This window comes from Pristis pectinata, chromosome 2, assembly GCF_009764475.1.
Source record: "Pristis pectinata isolate sPriPec2 chromosome 2, sPriPec2.1.pri, whole genome shotgun sequence".
In the NCBI taxonomy this organism is placed as follows: Eukaryota; Metazoa; Chordata; class Chondrichthyes; order Rhinopristiformes; family Pristidae; genus Pristis; species Pristis pectinata.
This window is the reverse complement of record NC_067406.1, coordinates 129356842-129380273: the sequence shown is the minus strand read 5'-3', so window position 1 is coordinate 129380273 and position 23432 is coordinate 129356842. Positions and strand designations below refer to the sequence as shown.

Here is a 23432-nt window from a genome sequence, read left to right as displayed (position 1 = left end):
GCATTTTTCTTGATGATTGGAATGACACTACTCTGTAGATGGCTTCAAACTTTGCAACATCTTTCATTTGAGATATTAGTCCACAGTTAGGAATACTTCCTCAGGTGACCTTAAAACATTTCAAGGATCTAAAAGGATCTGATTGACTTCTTTCAATTATAGCTTTTCTTTCAAATTTGTTGTATTTTAATTATTCTCCATATTCCTTTAGGTGGATCTAATAGATTGGTAGACATCAGTTTAGACAGTTCAGTTTCGTCCAACATTTATTCCTCATCCAACATTACTAAACCGAACAACCAGTCATTTATCTTGTTTCCTTTCTGGGGATCTTCCTGTACATAAATTGTCCATTTCATTTCCCTGCACTGCTATAGTAACTACACTTCAGCTTTATCCAATGGTTGTGACACATTTTGGGATGTCATGAAGATGAGAGAAATGTAATGCTTCACCTCATTCCTTTGTGACAGTCTTGCATATATTTATAATTTTACAAACAACTTGGATTATAATAAGGGATAAAATTAATTCAAGGAAGTCAATCGATGATGGAATCATTTAGTATTTTCATCTTTTCTGTGCTAGATGCAACTGGTATACCTTAAACTCACTTCTGCTTGTAACTCAATCTTAATGCAGGGGTATCCTGCTGCTGAAACATCCATACAGTCTCCGCAGAACAGTTCTCCGCCTGATTTTGTATCAGTAATTCCCAGCTCCCGAAATTCTCAGAAAATAATGACACTTAAATAAAAATATTAACTGCAAGTATATATTCATTTGTAATGCATGGAAAGTAGGTGGAAATTTTTCTGTTCACCAAAATTAAGGACTTAGCTACAGTTATTGCATGTTTAAGTGCCCAAACACTCCTATAACACACAGCCAGCCACAGAGTGACATGCCAACTGCTCTGGCATAACAATGTACATTAAAAGTCAAAGTCAAAGTTGAATTTATTGTCATATGCACGTGCATACACAGGTGCAATGAAAAACTTACTTGCAGCAGCATCACAGGCACATAGCATCAGATAAACAGCATTCATAAGAAAAACAAATTAAACATAAATTAAACACAATTTTTACAAGAAAAACACAATTAGAACAAAAAAAAGTCAGTTTTTGTGCAAAGTGATTAAAGTGGTCATAGTTTTGCTAAACTCTGGTGATTAGGGTTGTGCCATTTGGTTCAAGAATCAAATGGCTGAAGAGATGTAGCTATTCTTGAACTTGGTGGTATGGGACTTCAGGCTTCTGTACCTCATGCCTGATGGTAGCTGTGAAAAGATGGCATGGCCCGGATAGTGAGGATCTTTGATGATGGATGTTGCCTTCTTGAGGCAGCATCTCCTGTAGGTACTACTGACGGTGGGGAGGGATGTGCCCATGATGTATTGGACAGAGTCCACTACTCTCTGCGCATTTGAATTGCCGTACCAAACCATGATGCAACCAGTCAGGACACTTTCAAATGCCCATAAAGAAATTCTTCTATTTTCCATCTGTAACATTTCACATCTGTTTTACATTTCACATCAGCAATATTGTGACCATTATTGGTGAGTTTGTCAGTTTAGGACCAGTCTGTACCTAATTACGCAGAGAAGCCACAATGAAAAACCACTACATGCATCAGCTGCAGTCAGTAAATAGGCCATTACCATATTCTAGCCTGATGTAAAACCTATACTTTCATGTAATAAAGCAGTCTGTGCCCCCATGCAGCAAGAACGGGAGAATTTCCAGAGTTGTGGCAAGTAACATTCAACCCACACAAATGCCCACACAAGACAAAGTCTATTTATCTACCCTCGATATTCATCATAACTTCCATTGCAAAATCACTCTCACAGGCATCTGGAGATCACCATTTACCAGAAACTTAACTGGACTAGCCAAATTTACGTTTTGTCTCCCAGGGCAGGTAAGCAGCTATATATTTTACAGTGCACCTGACTCCCCAAAACCTTTCAACCATCCGCAAGGCAGAAATCAGGACTGTGATGGAATTTAGACTTTAAACTTGCCTGGATGAGTGCAGCTTCAAAAACACTCAAGAACCTTAACACCATCCAGGACAAAGAAACTAATTTGACTGGCACTCTATCCACTACTCTAAACATTCCCTCCCTCCCACCATTGGTTGAACTGTGGTTACAGTGTGTAGCATCTCTGCACTACAACATCTCCCAAGGTTTGTTGGACACGACCACTCAAATCTCCTGCTAAGTAAAAGGTACAAAGGGATGGCGCCATCTTTAATCTCCTTGCCAAATCACACAGCATGTTGACTTGAAACCACATCATCGTTCTTTCCTCATCGCTGGGTCAAAATCTTGAAGCTGCTTAGCATAGTTCTGCAACAGTTTGGGAAAGTGGCTCACCACCATCTTCCCAAAGATTGTGCCAGTGATGCTGTTTGGTGTGATAGAACTGAATGCTGCAACATCTTCAACAAAAGCTGTTCAGATGTTTCAAAAAATTGAAACTTAACAGGAATAATTGCTTTTTCTCATGGCTTTACATTATATACATTGAAAGGTTATGATTGCATTCTGAGATTTGACTTCACAAATAAATGATTATAATTGAAGAATTTACATTATTTAGGATGGGACTTTAAACCCAGGCTCAGTCTACTGTCTCAGTTTGAATCTATTTTGAAAAAAGCCCCCTGGTGCAAAATGTGCATGAGGAGAAATGATTTCTACCCTGATATCTTTGTCCAGGATGCAATTCTGTTGAATTTAGATTGTGTAATCTTAACATAGACTTTTACTATTTTCCCCAAAATGCAACAGTTCCATTCAGTTTGCTGAACTGATGTGATATTTTTCTTCACCTTCTGGCAGCTTACATTAAAATAAATTTGAAAATCAAACAAATTTGAAGGCTTTATCATTTAAATGTTTATGGAAGTAGTTTGGGTTCCTTTTATCTTGCCCACCTATCTATTCTCTTTTTCACTGTAGCTTCCATACTTAGTTAGGTTCCCTGTTTCATTAAGGACCTTAAACTTCTCATAAACTCCATTTTTCTAATTCATTTGCTCTGTGTGGGGGAAGCAAGCTCAGTGGAACCACATGTGTAGAGATAAATACCACCAGTGGCCAATGGTGTTTAGTGCTGGTCCTGAGAGTTAAATTTTTTTTTACTCAATCTCTTGATGAGGAACATTAACACTGATGTTGCTCCTTTTCTAATCATGAGAATATGACACCCTGTGTCCAAATTTTCTCTATGGAGGATTCCCATTGTTTAGTTATGCTTTGCCCACAAGTACTTGGATATCAATGTTCCAGACCAGATCCATTTTCAGTTCACTGAAATTAGCCCTTCTCCGGTAGTTTAAAACTTAATTGTTCCATGTTATTTTCTGCATCCTTTCTAATAATATTATGCACAGTGATCCTCAAATTTTCCCCTCCTGAAGCAAACTATGCTTGCTCTATTTATTTCCGGAATTGTTTCCTTCCACATTGAATTGAAATAAGTTTGAGATGTGATTCTCTCCTCTCTTTGTCCTTTGTACAGCCCCAGTCTACAGCAGAGTGATTGAAATTCTCCATTATTATCAGTAGTAATTTTCTTGCAACTTTCAGTAATTTCCCTGCAAGTTTGTTCCTCTATCTCTTTCCTGTTACTTTCTGATTTACAGTATACCTTCAGAATGTAACAGCACTCATTTTTTCCAAATAGATTGTGTCTTTGATCAATGAATGACATCATTGTTTGTCACCGCTGTGATAGGTTATTCGATCAATACTGCCACCCGTTTTCTTTGGCTTCCTCAACAATCTTTCCTGAGTAGGTGGTTGCAAAGAATATTAAATTCCTAATTCTCTGCTCTTTTGAGCCAAACCTCTGTGTTGCCACCACATTATTTAAATGAACCAAATCTTGATACTAAGCTAATTAAACCACTTAAAGGCCAATGGTTTTCCTAAATTGTGGCAAATGTTAGGTGATGAAACTTGTAATAAACAAGATGAACATAATCGGAAAAAATTGATATGGTTTGATAGTACTAAATTAGGAATTATGTAGGTCAGAAAATTAAATAATTTAGAAAGAGTGTTATCAAAGTTGCCTGAAATTTTGACAGTTCCATTTTTACTATATTTTTACCTTTGTCAAATTAAATCAGCAAATTGAAGGTGTTCCTTTAATCTGATCTGCAACATCAATATGTGCTGGCTGGCATTGTCAGTACAGATCTGTAATCCTCAGAGTTCCTTAGATTTTATCTTTGGACTTCTCTTGCATTAATTTTGAATTCTAACTGTATTAGTTTGATACAATTTCTTTGCTTGAAACGTTCAAAAGAATTCCAAATGTAATAATGAGATTGTGCCTGGCATTCACCTACTTTAGAACTGCAAACAATATAGCAATATCAGCTTAAAGTGATAACATCTGCATCATAATGAAACTGGTGAGTTGAGGTGCGCCATTTAAAGTAAAGCACACCCAAGAGCACATTGGAAGCAGATTAAACACACCGTCTTCAGGCTTCAGAACCAGGTGTTATTCCATGTCAACCATTTTTTAACAAGCCTTTGCAAGCTAGTTTTTATTGCAACATAATTGCACGGTGGTAGTAAATGCATGAAAATGCAATAACTGATGATTAATATTCACCGGAAATAATAATTTTCAATTATATTATCAGCAATTGTACAGCTAAAAGACCAAAATGATAGTAAGTCTTGAAAATGAAATTAGAAGCTGAGAAAAATGAATAATAAGAAAAAATAAATAAAAAGAAAAAATGAAAGGGAAAATGATAATAGAATTAGGGAGAGTTGATCAACAGTAGGCAAAGAGCTATCATCTCATTAAGTCACTCTGAGGAATTCATGATGTTAGTGCAAACTGCATGCATGATGATTGAAAATTGTGTTATATTCAAGCTCTATATTTAACAAAATAGCTGTGTTCTGCAATGTACATTCATTCAACACTGCAAAACTTCCTCTGTACCGAGAAACTTTCAGAAGGGAGTAAAGGAAGCATAATGCAAGAATTTTGAAATGCTCACAGAGTTTCTGTGTTTTGCTCAAGTGGAGACAATTAACCTCCACCCACAAAAGTCAGCAGCATTATAATTTCATGGCAATAGAAGGTAAGTAGGACAATGAAAACTTGACTACTCAACCTTTCCCCCTGCCACAGCGCTTCTCAGCCCTGGGAATCCTCTTAGAAGAGCACCCAATAAATTTACCATTAAATCTCTGGACCAGATCCTTCCCTGTTGAGAGGGCATGAGAAGAGCTAGCAATAAAAAACAGATGGCTAAAAGAATAAATGACCTTTCTCTCCGCACCCATCGCTCACTGCATTTGACTCCATCTTATTCTTTTGTTAAAAGCTCTTTTCTCTGTCTTTTTTCCTACCTCCCTTCATGTCTTTCCAAGTCCTCTGGTGCACAATACTCACCTCCTGTTCATTTCTACTAAATCCTCAACCTGACTGCGTGAATTCGGAATTGGCTTGCCCACAGAAGGCAGATGGTGGTAGCAGATGGAGCATATTCTGCCTGGACGTCGACGACCAGTGGTGTTCCGGAGGGATCTGTTCTGGGAACCCTGCTCTTTGTGATTTTTATAAATGCTTGGATGAGGAAGTGGAGGGGTGGGTTAGTGAGTCTGCAGATGACATGAAGGTCGTCATAGGTTACAACGAGATATAGACAGGATGCAGAGTTGGGCAGAGAAGTGGGCAGATGGAGTTTAATCTGGAAAAGTGTGAAGTGATACATTTTGGAAGACTTAACGAAGGCGGAGTACAAGGTTAATGGCAGGATTCTTAGCAGTGTGGAGGAACAGAGGGATCTTGGGGTCCAAGTCCATAGACCCCTTAAGGTTGCCACGCAAGTTGATAGGGTGGTTATGAAGGCAAATGGTGTGCTGGCTTTCATTAGTCAGGGGATTGAATTCAAGAGCCTTGAGGTAATGTTGCGGCTCTATAGAACTCTGGTTAGACCACACTTGGAGTATTGTGTTCAGTTCTGGTCATTTCATTATAGAAAGGATGTGGAAGCTTTAAAGAGGATGCAGAGGAGATTTACCAGAATGCTGCCTGGATTTGAGAACATGTCTTATGAAGAAAAGTTGAGTGAGCTGGGGCTTTTCTCTTTGAAGCAACAGAGGATGAGAGGCGACTTGAAAGAGGTGTAGAACATTATGAGGGGCATAGATAGAGTGGACAGCCAGTACCTTTTTCCCAGGGCAGCAATGGCCAATACCAGAGGACATCCATTTAAGGTAGTTGGAGGAAAGTTTAGGGGAGACGTCAGAGGTAGGTTTTCTACACAGAGAGTGGTGGGTGCCTGGAACACATTGCTGGGGGTGGTGGTAGAGGCTGATACAATAGGGACATCTAAGAGTCTTTTAGATAGGCACATGGATGTAAGAAAAATGGAGGGTTATTGGCTGTGTCGGAGGGAAGGGTTAGATTGATCGTGGAATAGATTTATATAGGTCGGCACAACATCGTGGGCCAAAGGGCCCATACTGTGCTGTATTGTTCTGACAGAAACAAAATAACTAAAGAGGCTGGAAATATGACATAAATAACAGAAAATGCTGAAAATACTCAGCAAGCCAGGCAGCATCTGTGGAGAGAGAAAGACACAGAGTGAATGTTCCAGGTTGGTGTCATGTCATCACTTCTAATACTGCTTGTTTTTGGCAGATATTTTTAAAAGCAAATTCTCAGAGTGGCCTAGAATTTGTCAATTCTTACAAAAGCATATCCAGCGCTTTCACCTGAACAGCTAGGGATAGAATACTCTCCATTTTCCTGAATGAGTGCTGGTTCAGCAATATTCAGTACTATCAAGGAGGAAGCTGCCTGTTTGATTGGCACCCATCCACTACCCTAAGCATACGTTCCCTCTATCATCTTCAAAATGCATCCGTTTCTTGCATGCACTCATGATTAAGAAAGAAGTAGTGGTTACACTTGTGTGGCACATTGTTGGAAGCAACTGCACAGATCCAGGATTTCCTCTGCATTAGTGCATCAGAGCACAGGGGCGCTGCAACAACTGTGATTCATAATCCACATGGTGAGTCCTCAATTTTCAATGATGTTTCATTTTTCCCTAGAAACTGGACTGCACAATGCATAAAAATGCGGAGCAACGCAATCCAATTTCCAGGAATGTTTTTTGGATTATTATTCCAAGCCCCTGGAATACAGCCCAGTAAAGTAACAAACATTCTACCCAGTACATCTATTCAATCTCTGTGCTGAAGTTCAGGGTCAGGGATTTGCTCTTTTTAGCTATGTGTTAGCTATCCACAGATTTTGTTAATGCACAACGCTTGTGCACTTAGCAAGTGTGGAATGGAGCAGCTGTAACTAATTACTTAAGAATTCAATTTGCACCATCTGTTCTATTCATTAATTCATTGCAAATCACTTTGCAGTTGACATCTCTATTCTGTACAGAGCACTTGGCAGTTTTTTCACTCACAGAGAGTGACCAGATATCAGCCTTAAAATTTAAGCTTACAGTTGCCTGGGAAAGCAGGCTTTAAAATCCATTTGTTCAGGTGGCCACTGAAAAACAGCCAGAAGTTCCCAGTGGCCTGGTCAATGTTTCTTGTATGGCTGGATCTGAATTGTCCATTTACCTTCCCTTGCTATTTACAGGGCTTTGCATTGATGATGATGATGCTTTGGAGCCCAAATAAAAGTTGCTGTTCTGGAAACCTTTAAGAGACCACTTCTTACTCTGTGTTACACATGTGGTACATTCTTTGTTCCAATCCTTCTTCAAGACATAGAACATACAACATAGACCCTTCCCTAACATTTGTCTCTGGACCTTTCGTCACTGTATTGTTCCCATTTTTTTTTCTGCTTACTACAGTTCTGTAGTGTAGCAGTTAGTGTAACACTATTTACAATGCCAGTGACCCGGGTTCAATTCTGGCCACTGTCTATAAGGAGTTTGTATGTTCTCCTTGTGACTGTGTGGGTTTCCTCCGGGTGCTCTGGTTTCCTCCCACATTCCAAAGATGTACAGGTTAGGAAGTTGTGGGCATGCTATGTTGGCACCGGAAGCGTGGAGATGTTTGCGGGCTGCCCCCAGAACACTCTACACAAAAGATGCATTTCACTATGTGTTTTGATGTACATGTGACTAACAAAGATATCTTATCTTACATTACAGTCCCTGCCTATTCTAGACCTGTATACAATGTCCTTGCCTCGAACAGTCCTGTATAGGACAGTCTGTGCCTACTACAGTCCTGTATGTGACAATCCCTGCCTACCACAGTCCTGTATACCACATTCCCTGCCTACTACCATCCTGCATAACACAGTCCCTGCTTACTACAGTCCCAAATAACATAATCCCTGCCCACTACAGTCCTGAATACCACAATCTCTGCCTACTACATTTCTGCTGCTGAAGTCTGTGCCTACTGCAGTCCTGTATACTAGAGTCCCTGCCTACTCCTGTCCAATATACTATGGTCCCTGCCTACTACATCGCTTTATACGGGGTTCCTTCTCTCTCTGGGATACCGTGTTTATACTTCTCTTGTTCAGCTTTATTTGGGCCAATTAGAGGCTAACATACTTTATTAGACATTTCAAAAAGCAATAAAAAAAGATGCTGGAAAGCTGAGGTTAAATAAAACAGAAACTGTTGGAGATGTTGAACAGGTCAAGTGGCATCTGTGGAAGGAGAAACAGGGTTAATGTACCAGGTCAATGATCTTTGTACTTACCCATCCAGTTTCATTAACTGTCATGTCTACATTGAGGAGGGTATCAAGATTCTTGATTAAGTTATCTTCCACCATCCATGAGTCATGATGTCTGAAGGACAAACAAATGGCTCCCTGTTGTTAAATGATCTCAGTTATTGTCACACAAAGTGTGGGCTGAGAGGACCTATAGTTTCCAGCTTATTTTCACTCTGAAGAATGGGTATTGTTCAACTTGAGGCTTTTCTATTTCCATGCCCCCTTGCCACCAATATGGAGGAAGTTTTGACCCGTTGAGTCTATACCAGCTCACAGAGCAATTCCATTCTCCCACTAATTTTTCTTGTATTCTCCCCATCAACTCCCCATATACGTTCTTAGAGCAATTTACAACAGTCAATTAATCAACCAACCCGCACATCTTTGGGGTGTGGGAGGAAACTAGAGCACCTAGAAGAAACCCATGTGGTCACATGATGAACCTGCAAACTCCGCACACTCAGGATTGAACTTGTGTTGTTGTAACTGTAAGCCAACAGTCCTGCTAGCTGCACCACTGATATTTTTACAGCTCCACATTGAATGGAGACATAACTGTTATTTTCCTCATTTGGTAGAAAGTCCTCCAATAACTCAGCCACAGAGCCCCAACTGCTCAGAAACACAGTGGATGTGAAACTATGTCTTATCTCTTTTACCTTGTTGAGAACAGAATGTTAAAAATCTTATCCTACAAGCTTCTAGCTGAGAAGAACATTAACATGTTGCAAAAGCAAATACATCTTCATATAATACATAAGACATACTAGATCAAAGGTTACAATGTATTTGAAACACCAAATAATGTCACAAAAATAAAACAGCGAAATATAGAAAAGGTGCAGCTTTACATAAAATCACATTTATGGATATAAATTCCTCCGGTTGTCCTTTACAAATGTATCCAATGCATGGATAATTATTATGAGGCATTATTTTAGCGTAGGCCTCAATTACTAGTCTAAGTTTTACATCTACCTGCATTTCAATTTTCCCAACTCACTCTAACCAGTGCAATTACTAAAGCAGTCAGGTGAAATAATTTCTGTAATGGTATGTAAGAGCTTTGATAATTTAAAATGCAATCTTACTGTTCAGAGCCACATTATTCCTTTCTCATTTTGCTGTTTTCATGTAATGGCCACGTCTGAGACATGTTCTTCTATGCTAATTCACCATACATCACTAAATGTCAGTTACCTCACATGTAACCAATCATATTTGTACGCACTCGTTCCCAATATCATCATCAATATCATCTCCATCTTCTTTTTCTTCTTCTTCTCCCTCAAGATCAAGGAGGACTTGCATCGACTGTGGTTTTGTGGTTTGATGCTGGTGAGGCCGATGTAGGAACTGCTGCCTATTCCACAGGGAGGCTGGGTAGGTTATCTGTGAGGTGGTGCACTCCTCCCTATGCAGGCCTTCTGTGTGAGCCTGGGGTATGGGCTGAGGGTTCTCAATCCCGTTCCAAACACTCCTTCTCTACTTTGAATGGACATGGACCAGAGGTTCACAGGAATCAGTGGGGATATTGGTTTTTGGTTTTTGATTTTGGTTTATTATTGTCACTTGAAGCAAGGTACAGTGAAAAACTTGTCTTGCATACCGATCGTACAGGTCAATTCATTACACAGTGCAGTTACATTGAGTTAGTACAGAGTGCATTGATGTAGTACAGGTAAAAACAATAACAGTACAGGGGAAAGTGCAGTGCAATAAGGTGCAAGGTCACAACAGGGTAGATCGTGAGGTCAGAGTCCATCTCACCGTATAAGGGAAGCGTTCAGTAGTCTTATCACAGTGGGGTAGAAGCTGTCCTTAAGTCTGGTGGTACTTGCCCTCAAGCTCCTGTATCTTCTACCCAACAGAAGAGGAGAGAAGAGAGAATGACCTGGGTGGGTGGGGTCTTTGATTATGCTGGCTGCTTCACCAAGACTGCGAGAGGTAAAGACAGAGTTCAAGGAGGGGAGGCCGGTGTCCATGACGCGCTGGGCTGTGTCCACAACTCTCTGCTGTTTCTTGTGGTCCTGGGCAGAGCAGTTGCCGTACCAAGCCGTGATGCATCCAGATAGCATCGATAAAAGTTGGTTTCAAAGGGGATAAACTGAATTTCTTTAGCCTCCTGAGGAAGTAGAGGCACTGGTGAGCTTTCATGGCCGTGGCATCAATGTGATTTGACCAGGACAGGCTGTTGGTGATGTTCACTCCCAGGAACTTGAAGGTCTCAACCCTCTGAACCTCAGCACAGTTGATGTAGACAGGTGCACGTACACCGCCTCCTTTCCTGAAGTCAATGACCAGCTCTTTTGTTGACATTGAGGGAAAGATTGTACTTCTGTACTTCCTATTGTACGTCTTCAAGGAAGCTTGGAGCACATCCTTGAACCTTTTTCTCTGTCTGCCTGGTAAGTTTCTCCTATGACAGAGCTCCAAATACAGTGTCTGTTTCAGGAAATTGGTTTCAGGCATGTGAATGACGTGGCCTGTCCAACATAGCTGACTGAGTATGATTAGGGCCTCAGTGCTGGGGATGCTGATCTGGCTGAGGCATTGACATAGCTTATCTACCAGTATAAGGTCACATCTCATTCAACACAAGCTTTTCTTTCATTTCAAGACGGTCTTACCTGGAGTCCAGAGATCTTTAGAAACACAAGAGACTGCAGATGCTAGAATCTGGAGCAAAATACAAACTGCATTGAGGAACTCAGTGGGTCAGACAGCATCTGTGGAGGCAGAGGGATAGTTGGCATTTCAGGCTAAGGTCCTGCATCAGGACTGAGAGTGTATGGGCGGATGGCCAGTATGAAGAGGCAAGGCAGGGGCTGGAAGGTGATAGGTGGAACCAGATGAGGAGGTGGATGACGGGCAGATGGAACCAGGAGGGGAAGAGGAAGTGGTGGAGTTGGGAGACCATAGCTAGTGGGTCATAGGAAGAGACAGCTAAGGAGAGAGAGAGAGACAGAGATAGAGAGAGAGAGACAGACAGACAGACAGACAGACAGACAGACAGAGAAAAGAGGCAGATGGAGCCAGGTTGGAGGAGGGGAGGGTGGAGCTAGAGACAGAAGTAGGAAGGTGATAAATGGAGACAACAAATGGCTGCAGATTCTGGAGGTTGATAAGATTAGGTTAATGGGTAGATGGAACCAGTGGGGAAGGGGAAAGGAACTAGGTAACAGGGGTCTGGGGGGGTGGGGGGGGTGGGAGGTGTTGGAAAGAAGTGGTGGGGGGTGGGGGCGAGGTGAGAGAATCTGATTGGATGAGAAGAAGGTAGGGGGTGTGGGTTACCTGAAATTAGAAAATTCAATGTTCATACCACAGGATTGTAGGCCACTCAGGCGGAATATGAGGTACTGTTCATCTAGATGAGAAAAACACCATGATGCTGGAGGAACTCAGCAGGCCAGGCAGCATCCATGGAGAAAAGCAGGCGGTCAACATTTCAGGACAGGACCCTTCTTCAGGACTGAAGACAGGAAAAGGGGAAGCCCAATATATAGGAGGGAAAAGCAGAGCAGTGATAGGTGGACAAAAGAGGGGAGGCAGGGTGAGCACAAGGTGGTGATGGGTAGATGCAGGTAAGAGATAGTGATAGGCAGGTGCGGGGGAGGAGGGGAGAGCAGATCCCACAGGGGGATGGGTCAAAGGTAAGGAGGAAAAAAGGGTACAGAAAAGAGAGAGAGGCTAGGAAAAGGAAGAAACGAAGAGGCATGTTTGGGGGTGGGGGGGAGATGATGTTGAGGAGGTGGAGGAAGCCGAGGACTGATATATCAGTGATGGAGTGGGAGTGGGAGTGGGAGTTGAAGTGACTGGCAACAGGGAGATGCAGATTGCGGTTACGGACGGAGTGCAAGTGTTCTACGAAATGGTCACCTAGTCTGCGTTTGGCCTCACCAATGTAGAGGAGGTCACACTTGGAGCACCAAATGCAGTAGATGATATTAAGGGAGATGCAGGTAAATCTCTGTCTCACCTGAAAGGACTGTTTGGATCCCTGGATGGAGGTGGTGTAGGGGCAGGTGTGGCAACTATGGCGGGGGCAGTGGAAAGTCCCCAGGGTGGGACCGGGATGGCTGGGGAGGGAGGAGTGAACTAGGGAGTCAAAGAGAGAGCGGTCCCTGCGAAAGGCAGAAAGGGATGGGGAGGAGAAGATATGCTTGGTGGGGGGGGTCCTATTGGAGGTGGTGGAAGTGGCGGAGAACGATATGTTGGATACGTAGGCTAGTGGGATGAAATGTGAGGACAAGGGGGACTCTATCCCTGATGGGTCTAGGAGGGGTGGGGGTGAGAGCAGATGTGTGAGAAATGACAGAGATATGGGTGCGAGCTCCCTCGACCACAGTATGGGGGAAGCCATGGTTAGTAAAGAAGTTGGACATCTCGGATATCCTGGAGTGGAAAACCTCATCATGGAAGCAGATGTGGCAGAGGCAGAGGCAGAGAAATTGAGAAAAAAGGATAGCATCCTTGCAAGAGACAGGATGGGAGGAGCTGTAATCGAGGTAGCTGTGGGCATCAGTGGGTTCGTAGAAGATGTCGGTGGATAAGGAATCTCCTGGGATGGAGATGGAAAGATCGAAGAAGATCAGAGAGGTGTCAGAGATAGTCCAAGTGAATTGGAGAGCTGGGTGAAAATTAGTGGTGAAATTTATGAAACTGTTGAGTTCCACACGGGTGCAGGAGGTGGCACCAATGCAGTCGTTGATATACCGGAGAAAGAGTTGAAGAATGGGGCCAGAGTAGTCTTGAAATAGAGACTGTTCAATGTAGCCGAAGAAGAGGCAGGCATAGCTGGGGCCCATGCGAGAGCCCATGGCTACACCCTTGGTCTGTAGAAAGTGAGAGGAATCGAAAGTGAGGTTGTTTAGAGTGAGGACAAGTTCAGCCAGGCGGAGGAGAATGTTAGTGGAAGGGGACTGGTTCTGTCTCTGGTCAAGAAAGATGCGGAGGGCATTGAGGCCATCATAATGGGGAATGGAGCTATATAGGGACTGGACGTCCATGGTGAAGATGAGGTTGTGCGTGCCGGAGAACTTAAAGCTATGGAAGATTTGGAGAGCATATGATGTGTCACGGAAGTAGGTGGGAAGGAATTGAACCAAGGGGGACAGGATAGTGTCTAGGTACGAGGATACGAGCTCAGTGGGGCAAGAGCATGCAGAGACAATAGGTCTGCTGGGACAGTCCTTCTTGTGGATTTTGGGGAGAAGGTAGAAGCAGGCAGTCCTAGGTTGTGGGCCTATCATGTTGGTAGCTGTGGGGAGGAGATCTCCCAAAGTCAGTGATGGTGTGGAAGATGATGTCCTGGTGGTCCTCAGTGGGGTCATGGTTCAGGGGTAGGTGAGTTCTTCCAGCATCATAGTGTTTTTTTTCATCTAAGTATTCCAGCATCTGCAGTCCTTTGTTTCTCTTGTATTACTGTTCATCTAGTTTGCATTTAGCTTCACTCTGGCAGTGGAGAAGACGGAGAATGGGAAGGGGAGTTGAAATGTCTTGCAACAGGGAGCTTCAGATGGCTATCGCAGAGTGCAGATGCTCAGCAAACTGTTCACCTGATCTTTGCTTGGTCTTACCGATTTAAAGGAGGCAACACACATTGCAACACCAGAAGCAATGCACAAGGTTGGAGGAGGTGCATGTGAACCCCTGCCTCACCTGGAAGGGCTGTTTAGGTCCCTGGGTGATGGTGAGTGAGGAGGTGTAGGAAAAGGTCTCTTTGATATTTGTTTATCTTGTTGCATTGGTCCTATGTGTCAGCTGGTTGTTAAGTTATCAAATGTACTTGTCTTAAAAAACTATCCCCTGGGTAAGGACACAGCACTTCCAAGAGAAAGTTATCAACTAATTGTTCTTAACTTCACTTTCCTAATGGTGTTCAGAATGTATGGTGGTGTGATTTTCCAGCCTCTGTTTCAAAATATCCTCATTCACACTGTAAATAGTTTTCAGGAGTCCTGGAAGAATTTTACTATCCAGTACTAGATTTTAACAGCCAGGTACTGAACAATGAACAGAAACATTCCTTAATTAACTCTTCTCATGCTTGAAGCCTTTTCTTTTCAGCCACTTTATATATTTCTTGCTTTGAACATTTTGTATTTCATGAAGTCTGTTGGCCAAATCTGTGCCTGTATTTTTGTAGTTAAGCACCATCCTTGATATATCGAGGTGGAGGCAGGACCCCTTAAATAAAACCAAAATAGGCATCAAGTCTCTGGATAATACCTGTTTTGGAGTGTGCAGGCTTTGTCTACACAGTACAGTTGTGTGCTAGTGGTGTCATAACCGGCACTGTGTGGTTGTTAATGTCACTGTGTACATCCAGCAGCTTCCTGTGTATGTGTGCAATGTACGAATGGAAGGACAATGAAAACAGAAGACACTGGAAACCCACAGCAGATCAGGCAGCATCCGTGGAAAAAGAAACAGCTAATAATTCGGGATGATGACTTTTCAGGATGTAAGAGTTAAAACAAGTGAGAAAGATTGAAAACAATCTCTACAACTGTCAATTGCCCCCAGTTAATCTATTCACCAGATGGTTTCATCAACAGCTTATCACCACAACAACCTTGACTACAGTCGGGAGATCACAGTCAGTATGGATCAGTGATAACATCTCCTTCTCACTGACAATCAACACAAGTGCACCTCAAGGATGTGTGCTACTCTCTCTACATTCATGGCAGTGTGGCAAAGCATAGCTCAAACACCATTTATAAATTCAAAGATGACGCCACTGTTGTTGGTAAAATCTCAGATGGCAATGAGGAGGTGTACAGGAGTGAGATAGATCAGCTGGTTGAGTGGTGTTGCAACAACAACCTTGTACACCACATTAGCAAGACCAAGGAACTGATTGTGGACTTCAGGAAGGGAAAGTCAGGAGAACACACACCAGTCCTCATTGAGGGGTCAGCAGTGGAAAGAGTGAGCAGCTTTAAGCTCCTGGGTATCAACATCTCCGAGGATCTGTCCTGGGCTCAACACATTGATGCAATCACGAAGAAGGCACGCCAGAGGCTCGACTTTGTTAGGAGTTTGAGGAGATTTGGTATGTCATCAATGTCTTACAAATTTCTACAGATGTATGGTGGAGAGCATTCTGACTGGTTGCATCACAGCCTGGTATGGAGGCTCCAATGCACAGGATTGCAAGAGGCTGCAGAGGGTTGTAGACTCAGCCAGCTCCATCATGGGCACAACCAGCCCCACCATCGAGGACATCTTTAAGAGGCAGTGCCTCAAGAAGGTGCCATCCATCATTAAGGACCCTCACCTCTCGGGACACGCCCTCTTCTCGTTACTACCGTCAGGGAGGAGGTACAGGTGCCTGAAGACCCACACTCAACGATTCATGAGCTGCTTCTTCCCTTCCGCCATCAGATTGCTGAACGGTCCATGAACGAAAGAACAGTACCTCATTGTTCCTTTCTCTTTTCACTATTATTTATTTTGTAATTTACAGTAATTTTATGTCTTTGCTCTGTACTGCTACTGCAGACAACAAATTTCACATCATATAAGTCAGTGATAATAAACCTGATTCTGATTCTGACCCCACCCTTTGTCCTATCCATGCTTCCCCCATCTTCTCTCCAACTTAAAGCTACTTTTTTTTCTCTCTTCTCAAATTCTGATGAAGGGTCACAGACCTGAAACATTAACTCTGCTTCTCTTTCCACAAATACTGCCCGGCCTGCTGAGTGCTTCTATCATTCTCTGTTTTTACTTCAGATTTCCAGTGAATGCAACTTTTATATTTTCATACATATGGAAAGTCCTGAGCAAATGTCCCAGTGTGGTACCAGTACCCTTTCCTATCTCACATTGTACCAAAGCATTTATAAAAGCATTTACATCTTGGTCTTCTTCAGGGGTCTCTTAGAAATACTGTCAGCCAGTTTTGTTCTCCCATTAAACATACTTTAATTGACAACTATCACCAGACTTTCTCTGCTATTACAGCCTTGAAAAGAAACACACACACACACACACACACACACACACACACACACACACACACACACACACACACACACAAAGATGATAATGGATTTCATTAACTATTAGATGCAATCAATCCAAGGGAAATGGTTTCACATTGTAAAGGGTGTGATAACTTCAAGCATAGATATCACTGAATAAACAATTACAGGTGCAAGACAGGATGTGAAAAAGCAAACCCGATGCTATGGCATTTATTTTAGCAGTGAGGAGGAGATGTTTATAAATTGTAGACATGTTGGTAGGTGTGAGAAACATCTCTCAGCTTACCTGACCTGGTGAGATCACTAAGCTTCGTCCTGCACTTCATTGCCTCAGTTGGCATTAACTGCCCAATCCAGCAATCTCCATTAGGGTTGGCAGTGGGAGTAGGGAATCTTGTTATTCCCTGATGCTTCTTTCTCAAATGCGGAGTGGGATAATAACCTTCAGCAAACCGCAGAGTCCTGCAACTGACAATCCCTCAGTTTTTACAGATGTGTTCCTCTGTGTGAGCAAATGTATTCCAAGGATGGCTGGCCTCAGGCATTTTAATTATGCAGCAGCTTGCTATTGCTTAGCCCAAATGGATGATCCCAATGAGAGGCACTTGTGTGAAGAGTTTAGTCAATCCATCCAAATAAAACTGACAGAGACTATGGCATTCCTCATATCAGATTGGCAAAAGTCCTACCCCACCATACCACCATTGGCTTAGTCCTGGAGAGAGGCAATAAATAAATTGGATACTCTGCTGTATAATATGTATCTTCTGACAGCTGAACCATTTGAATAAACCCAGGTAGACACAAATTGACCCATGTAAGAGACAGGTTTCACATAAAGTTGGAAAGCACGTTTTCAAAACAGAAGAGAGATGACAGCAGCTCAAAACCAAACAACAGACTGATTGAACAGGAGTAAAACATTTTGAAGCAACTCCTAACTACATCCGATTTTTCCCTGTTAAATTCAGATCCGCAAACAGCCATAATTCTGCAGGTTTAATACCTCCAGGGAATGTAAGTCACAATGTGTTTATTAATTCTGCAGCAGATGTTCACCAGAAGAAGTCTGGTGCTCAAAAATAGCACTGAGTGGAAATACCATATTGTCCTGCAACATATTTGAACTGACAAATATCTATGGTGAATAACACGTGTAACTAAATGGTTCTGACAGGCATCACCTGTGGGTTTTTAAAATGGCTCTGTGTCCTGCAAGGTTGAATATATTTAACATAGCTTTGTTAATTCACAGAGCAAGCAAGGCAAAGTAAGTATAGGTGTATGGTTTATATTTTTAGTACAGATAACATAACTGGATTTAGGAGTTTAATAATCTCAGGGCAGATCAGTCACCTTCCTCCTCTCCTTCAATTATCTAAAGATGGGGGCTAGGTGTTAGAACATAGAACAGTACAGCACAGGAACTGGCCCTTCGGCCCACAATGTTGTGCCAAACTAATTAAATTAGCAATCAAATGCCCAACTAAACTAATCCCTTCTGCCTAGTCAATGTCCATATCCTTGCATTTCCTGCACATTCATGTGCCTACTTAAGATAAAATAAGATATTGTAGCGGTTGCTACCGCGGAATAAAAAAAGACTCTACTCGGAGGGTTGCCAAACAGAACTGGTTTATTTTCCCGCCTTGCGCGGGCCCTTTAAGGGAGAAAACTCCCGCCCAAAAAAAACCGGCAATGATGTAAGTCCTACGTCATCAGGACTTTCCCGCGCGCGGGTTCTCCCCGTCGCTCGGAAAGACGAGGCCCGCAGCCATCTTGGGCCTCGTCGCTCCGACACCGCGCGACCCGACTGCCGAGCCGGTTCGCCCGACTAGACGGTGAGTCACCACAATATCTTTATTTGTCACATGTATATCAAAACAAACAGTGAAATGCACCTTTTGCGTAGAGTGTTCTGGGGGCAGCCCACAAGTGTCGCCACGCTCCCGGCGCCAACATAGCATGCCCACAACTTCCTAACCCGTACACCTTTGGAATGTGGGAGGAAACTGGAGCACCTAGAGGAAACCCATGCAGACACAGGGAGAACGTACAAACTCCTTACAGACAGTGGCCGGAATTGAACCCGGATCGCTGGTGCTGTAATGGCATTACGCTAACCGCTACACTACCGTGCAGTGTAAGTGTTACAAACAAATGTTAGAATGAAGATTATTGGCAAGTGTTGAGAAAAGAAATTCTTCTTCTTTTGCCTATCTTTCACAATTTCTGCCAGCACCTACATGATCTCACCACAGTGACATCTTCCCCTCTCCTCCCCTTTCTGCATTTTGAAGGGACCATCCACTTTGCTGAGGAATCCCAGGCAGATGAAATTAATGATGGAATGTAAATCAGCACACAAGGAATTCTTCTCACTGGAAATGTGCTGGCCATTGCTGCATTATTACAGTCTGTAAGAAGGAATTATTGCAAGCAGAACTGACTGAAACCATGATTTAAAGCTGAATGTTGATTTATAATTGACTTGCAATTTGAATTGAGATTTCTGTTTGTGTTCACTTTTGCTATTTTTACATTAGGTCAGGAATTGCTTATTTGGTACCTCTGAGTCAGAAGCTGGTGAATTCAAACCTCACTCCTATGACATGAAGATTAAAACCTTTGCAGTGTAGAAGGTGTGCTACCATTTTTAGTGGCACTAACTTTCAGATGTAAACATTGAGCACAGATCTGTAATCTTCTTCTGAAGAAGAGTTTCCTGATTACTCAGGCCAGTGTATGTCCCTCAATCAACATCACAAAAATAGATTGGCCACCTTTGCACTAATATTGCTAAAAGGATAACTTGTTTTGCATTGATTGGAAAAAACAGCCTGTTTCCATTGACAGAATGGTTGAAAGGTGACCATTGATTTGCAGCTGAATCAGCAATTGAAAGAGATTTTTGTTCAGACTACTTTTTGAGTTGGGTTAGCTGTGGCATAATGACTGGCATTGCACCTCCCAGTCAAAAGATTGTGGACATAAGAGCTTGACAGAAAAGCTTGTCCTGAGGTTGTGAAAGGTGCTGTATACCTTCAGGCCTTTCAATTTTCTTTTGGAGATTTTTGTAGGTTTAACATAGTTATGCTGCATTAATGACATAATATGCAGATACCCTTGGTGATTCCTTCCTTTGAAGTTGATGCAACTTTTCAAACTAAACTGCAAGGGGAGTACTTAAGGTTGGGGAATGAGCTAAAACAAAATGATTAATAGGATTTCCTGCTCTTGCTTTTTTGTTCTGGGCAGTGCCTTAGGATTGTGGATGACTTGATTCCATAGCAGTTTTACAGGTTCTGAGATGACTGATGAGGCCAATGTAAGAACTGCAGCCTCTTCCACAAATGGGACAGAAGGTGCCCGATTAATGATAGATGGTTAGCTTAAGAGGTGGCGTGCTCCTTCTGCCAGTAATGCAGGGATTCTGGGTACTCCCAATGCATGGACATGGTGTCCTCAATACGAAACCGAATGTTCCTCCTGCACTTTGAGTGGGCATGGGCCAGCTACTCCCAAGGTCAGTGGCAATGTTTACTTCTTCAGCAAGATTTTGAGAACACCCTTGAATCTTTTCCTCTGTCTGTCTGATAATCTCCTACGACATAATTGATAATAACCTATGACAGAGCTCGGATTACAATGTCTGTTTCAGGAGTCTGGTGTTGGGCATGTGAATAATGTGGCCTACAGAACAGAGCCAGCTGCATGTAACTAGATTTGCCAGTACTGGAGATGCTGGCCTTGGAGAGGACACTGATGTCAATTTGCTGAATGTAAATCATAAGCGCCTGTCAAATTCTGCTTCAAAGCCCACTTTGATTTCCTATAAAGGTCCCTTAGGTTTGATGAACCTTCTAAAGGTGAGAAAAAGGAACAGTATCCCTGCAGTCCCGGAATTGCTATCAGGAATTGTTCAAATTTATATTTTTTTTAAATTATATGTTCACTGTTGGATTATCCTCTAAGGAAACGTTTTATTTATTCATTAATGAAAGCTTGTTTTAAAACATACTGATGTGAAGCAATTATAGACCATTCGTAGAAAAGGAATAGATTGTGAAAGAGAACCCATTAAAAAGAATTGCTCCAATATCAACTGCCGTAGGAGAAATATCAAGTGCACCCAAAACAAAATGCAATTTTCTGTAAGTTTTTCAATCTGGCATGATACATAATAGCTTGCCGTTACTTTCATTGTAGAAACGGAAATAGCAGAAATGTAATTAAAGAAAATAATTAAGAAACTCTGTTTCCATTACCAATAAACTCTGTTTCCATTTTCTTTTAGGGACATCAAACCTGACAATATTCTTCTTGACGAGCATGGTATGTTGTTTATACTTGTTTTTCTTGATTTGGAAGTGTTCATGCCTGGACAAAAAGATTCCCTATGTTTATCAAGTTATGCTATTGGATAAAAGATTAGTTGTCCCACTGAAGTATCAATAAACATTGCTACAGACAATTTTGTTACTGTTGTAAGGTTCAGTTTTCAATTTACCTTATTTCAAATTCAACATCAAGAATCTCCCTATAAATCCTCACATATCAATGATTTTGTTTCTGTCACTTCCACAGTGGTTTGGGTAAGTATACTGTTACTCTTTGTTTTGGATCTTCTTTTGTACACAGCTCTGTTTCTTCAAGAGGTCAAAAGGCTGGTCCTGCACTGCCCAATAACAAATGCTCAAAAACATAACACATCAATGAAATGAATGACATCTCTTTGTTATGTGTACTGATTATTTGTGTCTTTTATGCATGTCTTTAATGGCATTTTTGCAGAGACTATTATGCATCCTTAAAGTCAGGTTATTTCACAATGACTGAATATGCAGAGCAATAGTTACAAGGAGTCACAAGGCATCGTGGCTTGTGGAATAATATAAATATTGAACATGACATGTTTGTGCACATCAGTGGCTTGTTCTGCTTTGTCTAAACAAAATAATGTTGGATTACTCGATTGCATTCTAGTTTTCTTGCAAGCTTTGCTCGATCTGATTGTCTTTCCAACCTATGTGTCTGTCTCATTTTTTTTTTCTCCTTTACTTCACTATCTGAGGGATTCAATGAATCTCCAACTGTGAAAGTGATCTGTTATCAGTTGATAGCATTTTATTTGCAGATTATGAGTAAATCAAACCTCCTCTTTAATTTAAACTACAGATAAGTTCAGTGCTTCATTAAAAAAAATCCTCTGTGCGCCTTGCTTTGAAGACTCAACTTCTAAAAATCACACTTCTTCAGACTCTATCCATAGCGATCAAGCAGCATGTGTAAAGAGAGAATCAGTTAATATTTTAGGTCCATCACCTTTGATCAGAAATGATGAATGTTTTGAGCTGAAACAATAACCGTTTTACTCTCCATAGATGCTGCCTATACCACTGAGAATTTACAATCTTTTTCGTTATGACAAATGCTGGCTCAACTACTTTTTGATTAGTTGTCACATGGTCATGTCTAGAATGGCTTCCAAATTGGATCCACAATATAATATGATCCTAAACTCATATGAATAACCTCACAATGGCTGCATCTAATGTACAGTTTATTGGTGTAATGGATTAGAAAGAGAAGCACAATTAATGGAAACTCTGATTTTGTTTTACTTCAAACAATCATAAAAAATCGTTTGTTTCGCAGAATTAAGCTATAAAGAGAAGGAATCCTAGCTCTATCATTCTGACTTGCTTTCATGTATTTCTAGTCAACGTTCCATGCTAGAGTTTTTGATGTAACGTACAAAGTACTTTGTATAGTAAAACCATGGCTATTAAAACCTGGTTATCCTACAAGGAGACTTATTGTGGTTTTAAGATTTGTCTAAGTATTAAATGATGCAGATCAGTTTTTATTCCTAACTGTTAAGCATGCATTTTTATTAGAGTTTGTAATTAACACTACAGTTCTTACAACTGAATAATAACCTAGTGTATATCCACTGAATTGCATGAAGGTAATAGCACAGTCCAAAAAGCACATACATACCTGAGCAAATCCAATCTGCTGTTTATGGTTGAATTGAGTGATTTGGCTCCTCCCAAACTAATTATTTGGTGGCAAAGTAACAGATCATCACAAAAGTTAAGCATGGATGTAATTTCTGTAAGTGAAGTTGATTTTAATTCCTTCCGTACCAAGGCAAACTAGAAAAAGACAATGCCAAACTAAATTCTAAGCAGAAATGTTTTATGAAATTTACGCCGTACTTGTAAGGCAATTTTGGAAAAAAATATTTGGTATCTTGTAATAACATGGAGAAAAAATAATGAGTAAACATAACCAGGAAAGGATGCAAAGAATAAATTAGTATAAAATATTTGTATGTTTATTGTGTGGTATGGATTCAGGGCAGACATTGGTTAAAAGCGCTAAGGCCCCTAGATAAAGCATAGGCAATGCTGGTGGATAGCAGTGACAAAGCATCTTAATAACTCACAGATTATCCCATAAAGGGACTTATTGTGGTATTAAGATTTGTCTAAATGTTAAAGCATGAGAGCTAAAAATATTGTAATAAAATGGCTAGCCTTGGAGCCCAAACCTGCTGGTGATGTAGGAAGTGCAGCGTAGGAAGGGTGAAACTTCTGCCCTGCCACAGACATCCTTTCTGATGATATGTATTACTGAAAGTGAGAGGATTGTGG

At 41.5% G+C, this 23432-nt stretch overlaps 1 protein-coding gene across 1 annotated transcript in view; it reads left to right on the top strand.

Annotated features, from left to right (window-relative positions):
- The window catches only part of LOC127584276 (serine/threonine-protein kinase 32B-like), a 113326-nt gene that overhangs the window by 38328 nt on the left and 51566 nt on the right, over window positions 1–23432 (top strand). The window contains exon 3 of the mRNA XM_052040942.1: window positions 21068–21105. Within this exon, the coding sequence (XP_051896902.1) occupies window positions 21068–21105 (38 nt within the window). The remainder of the gene's footprint in view (window positions 1–21067; window positions 21106–23432) is intronic.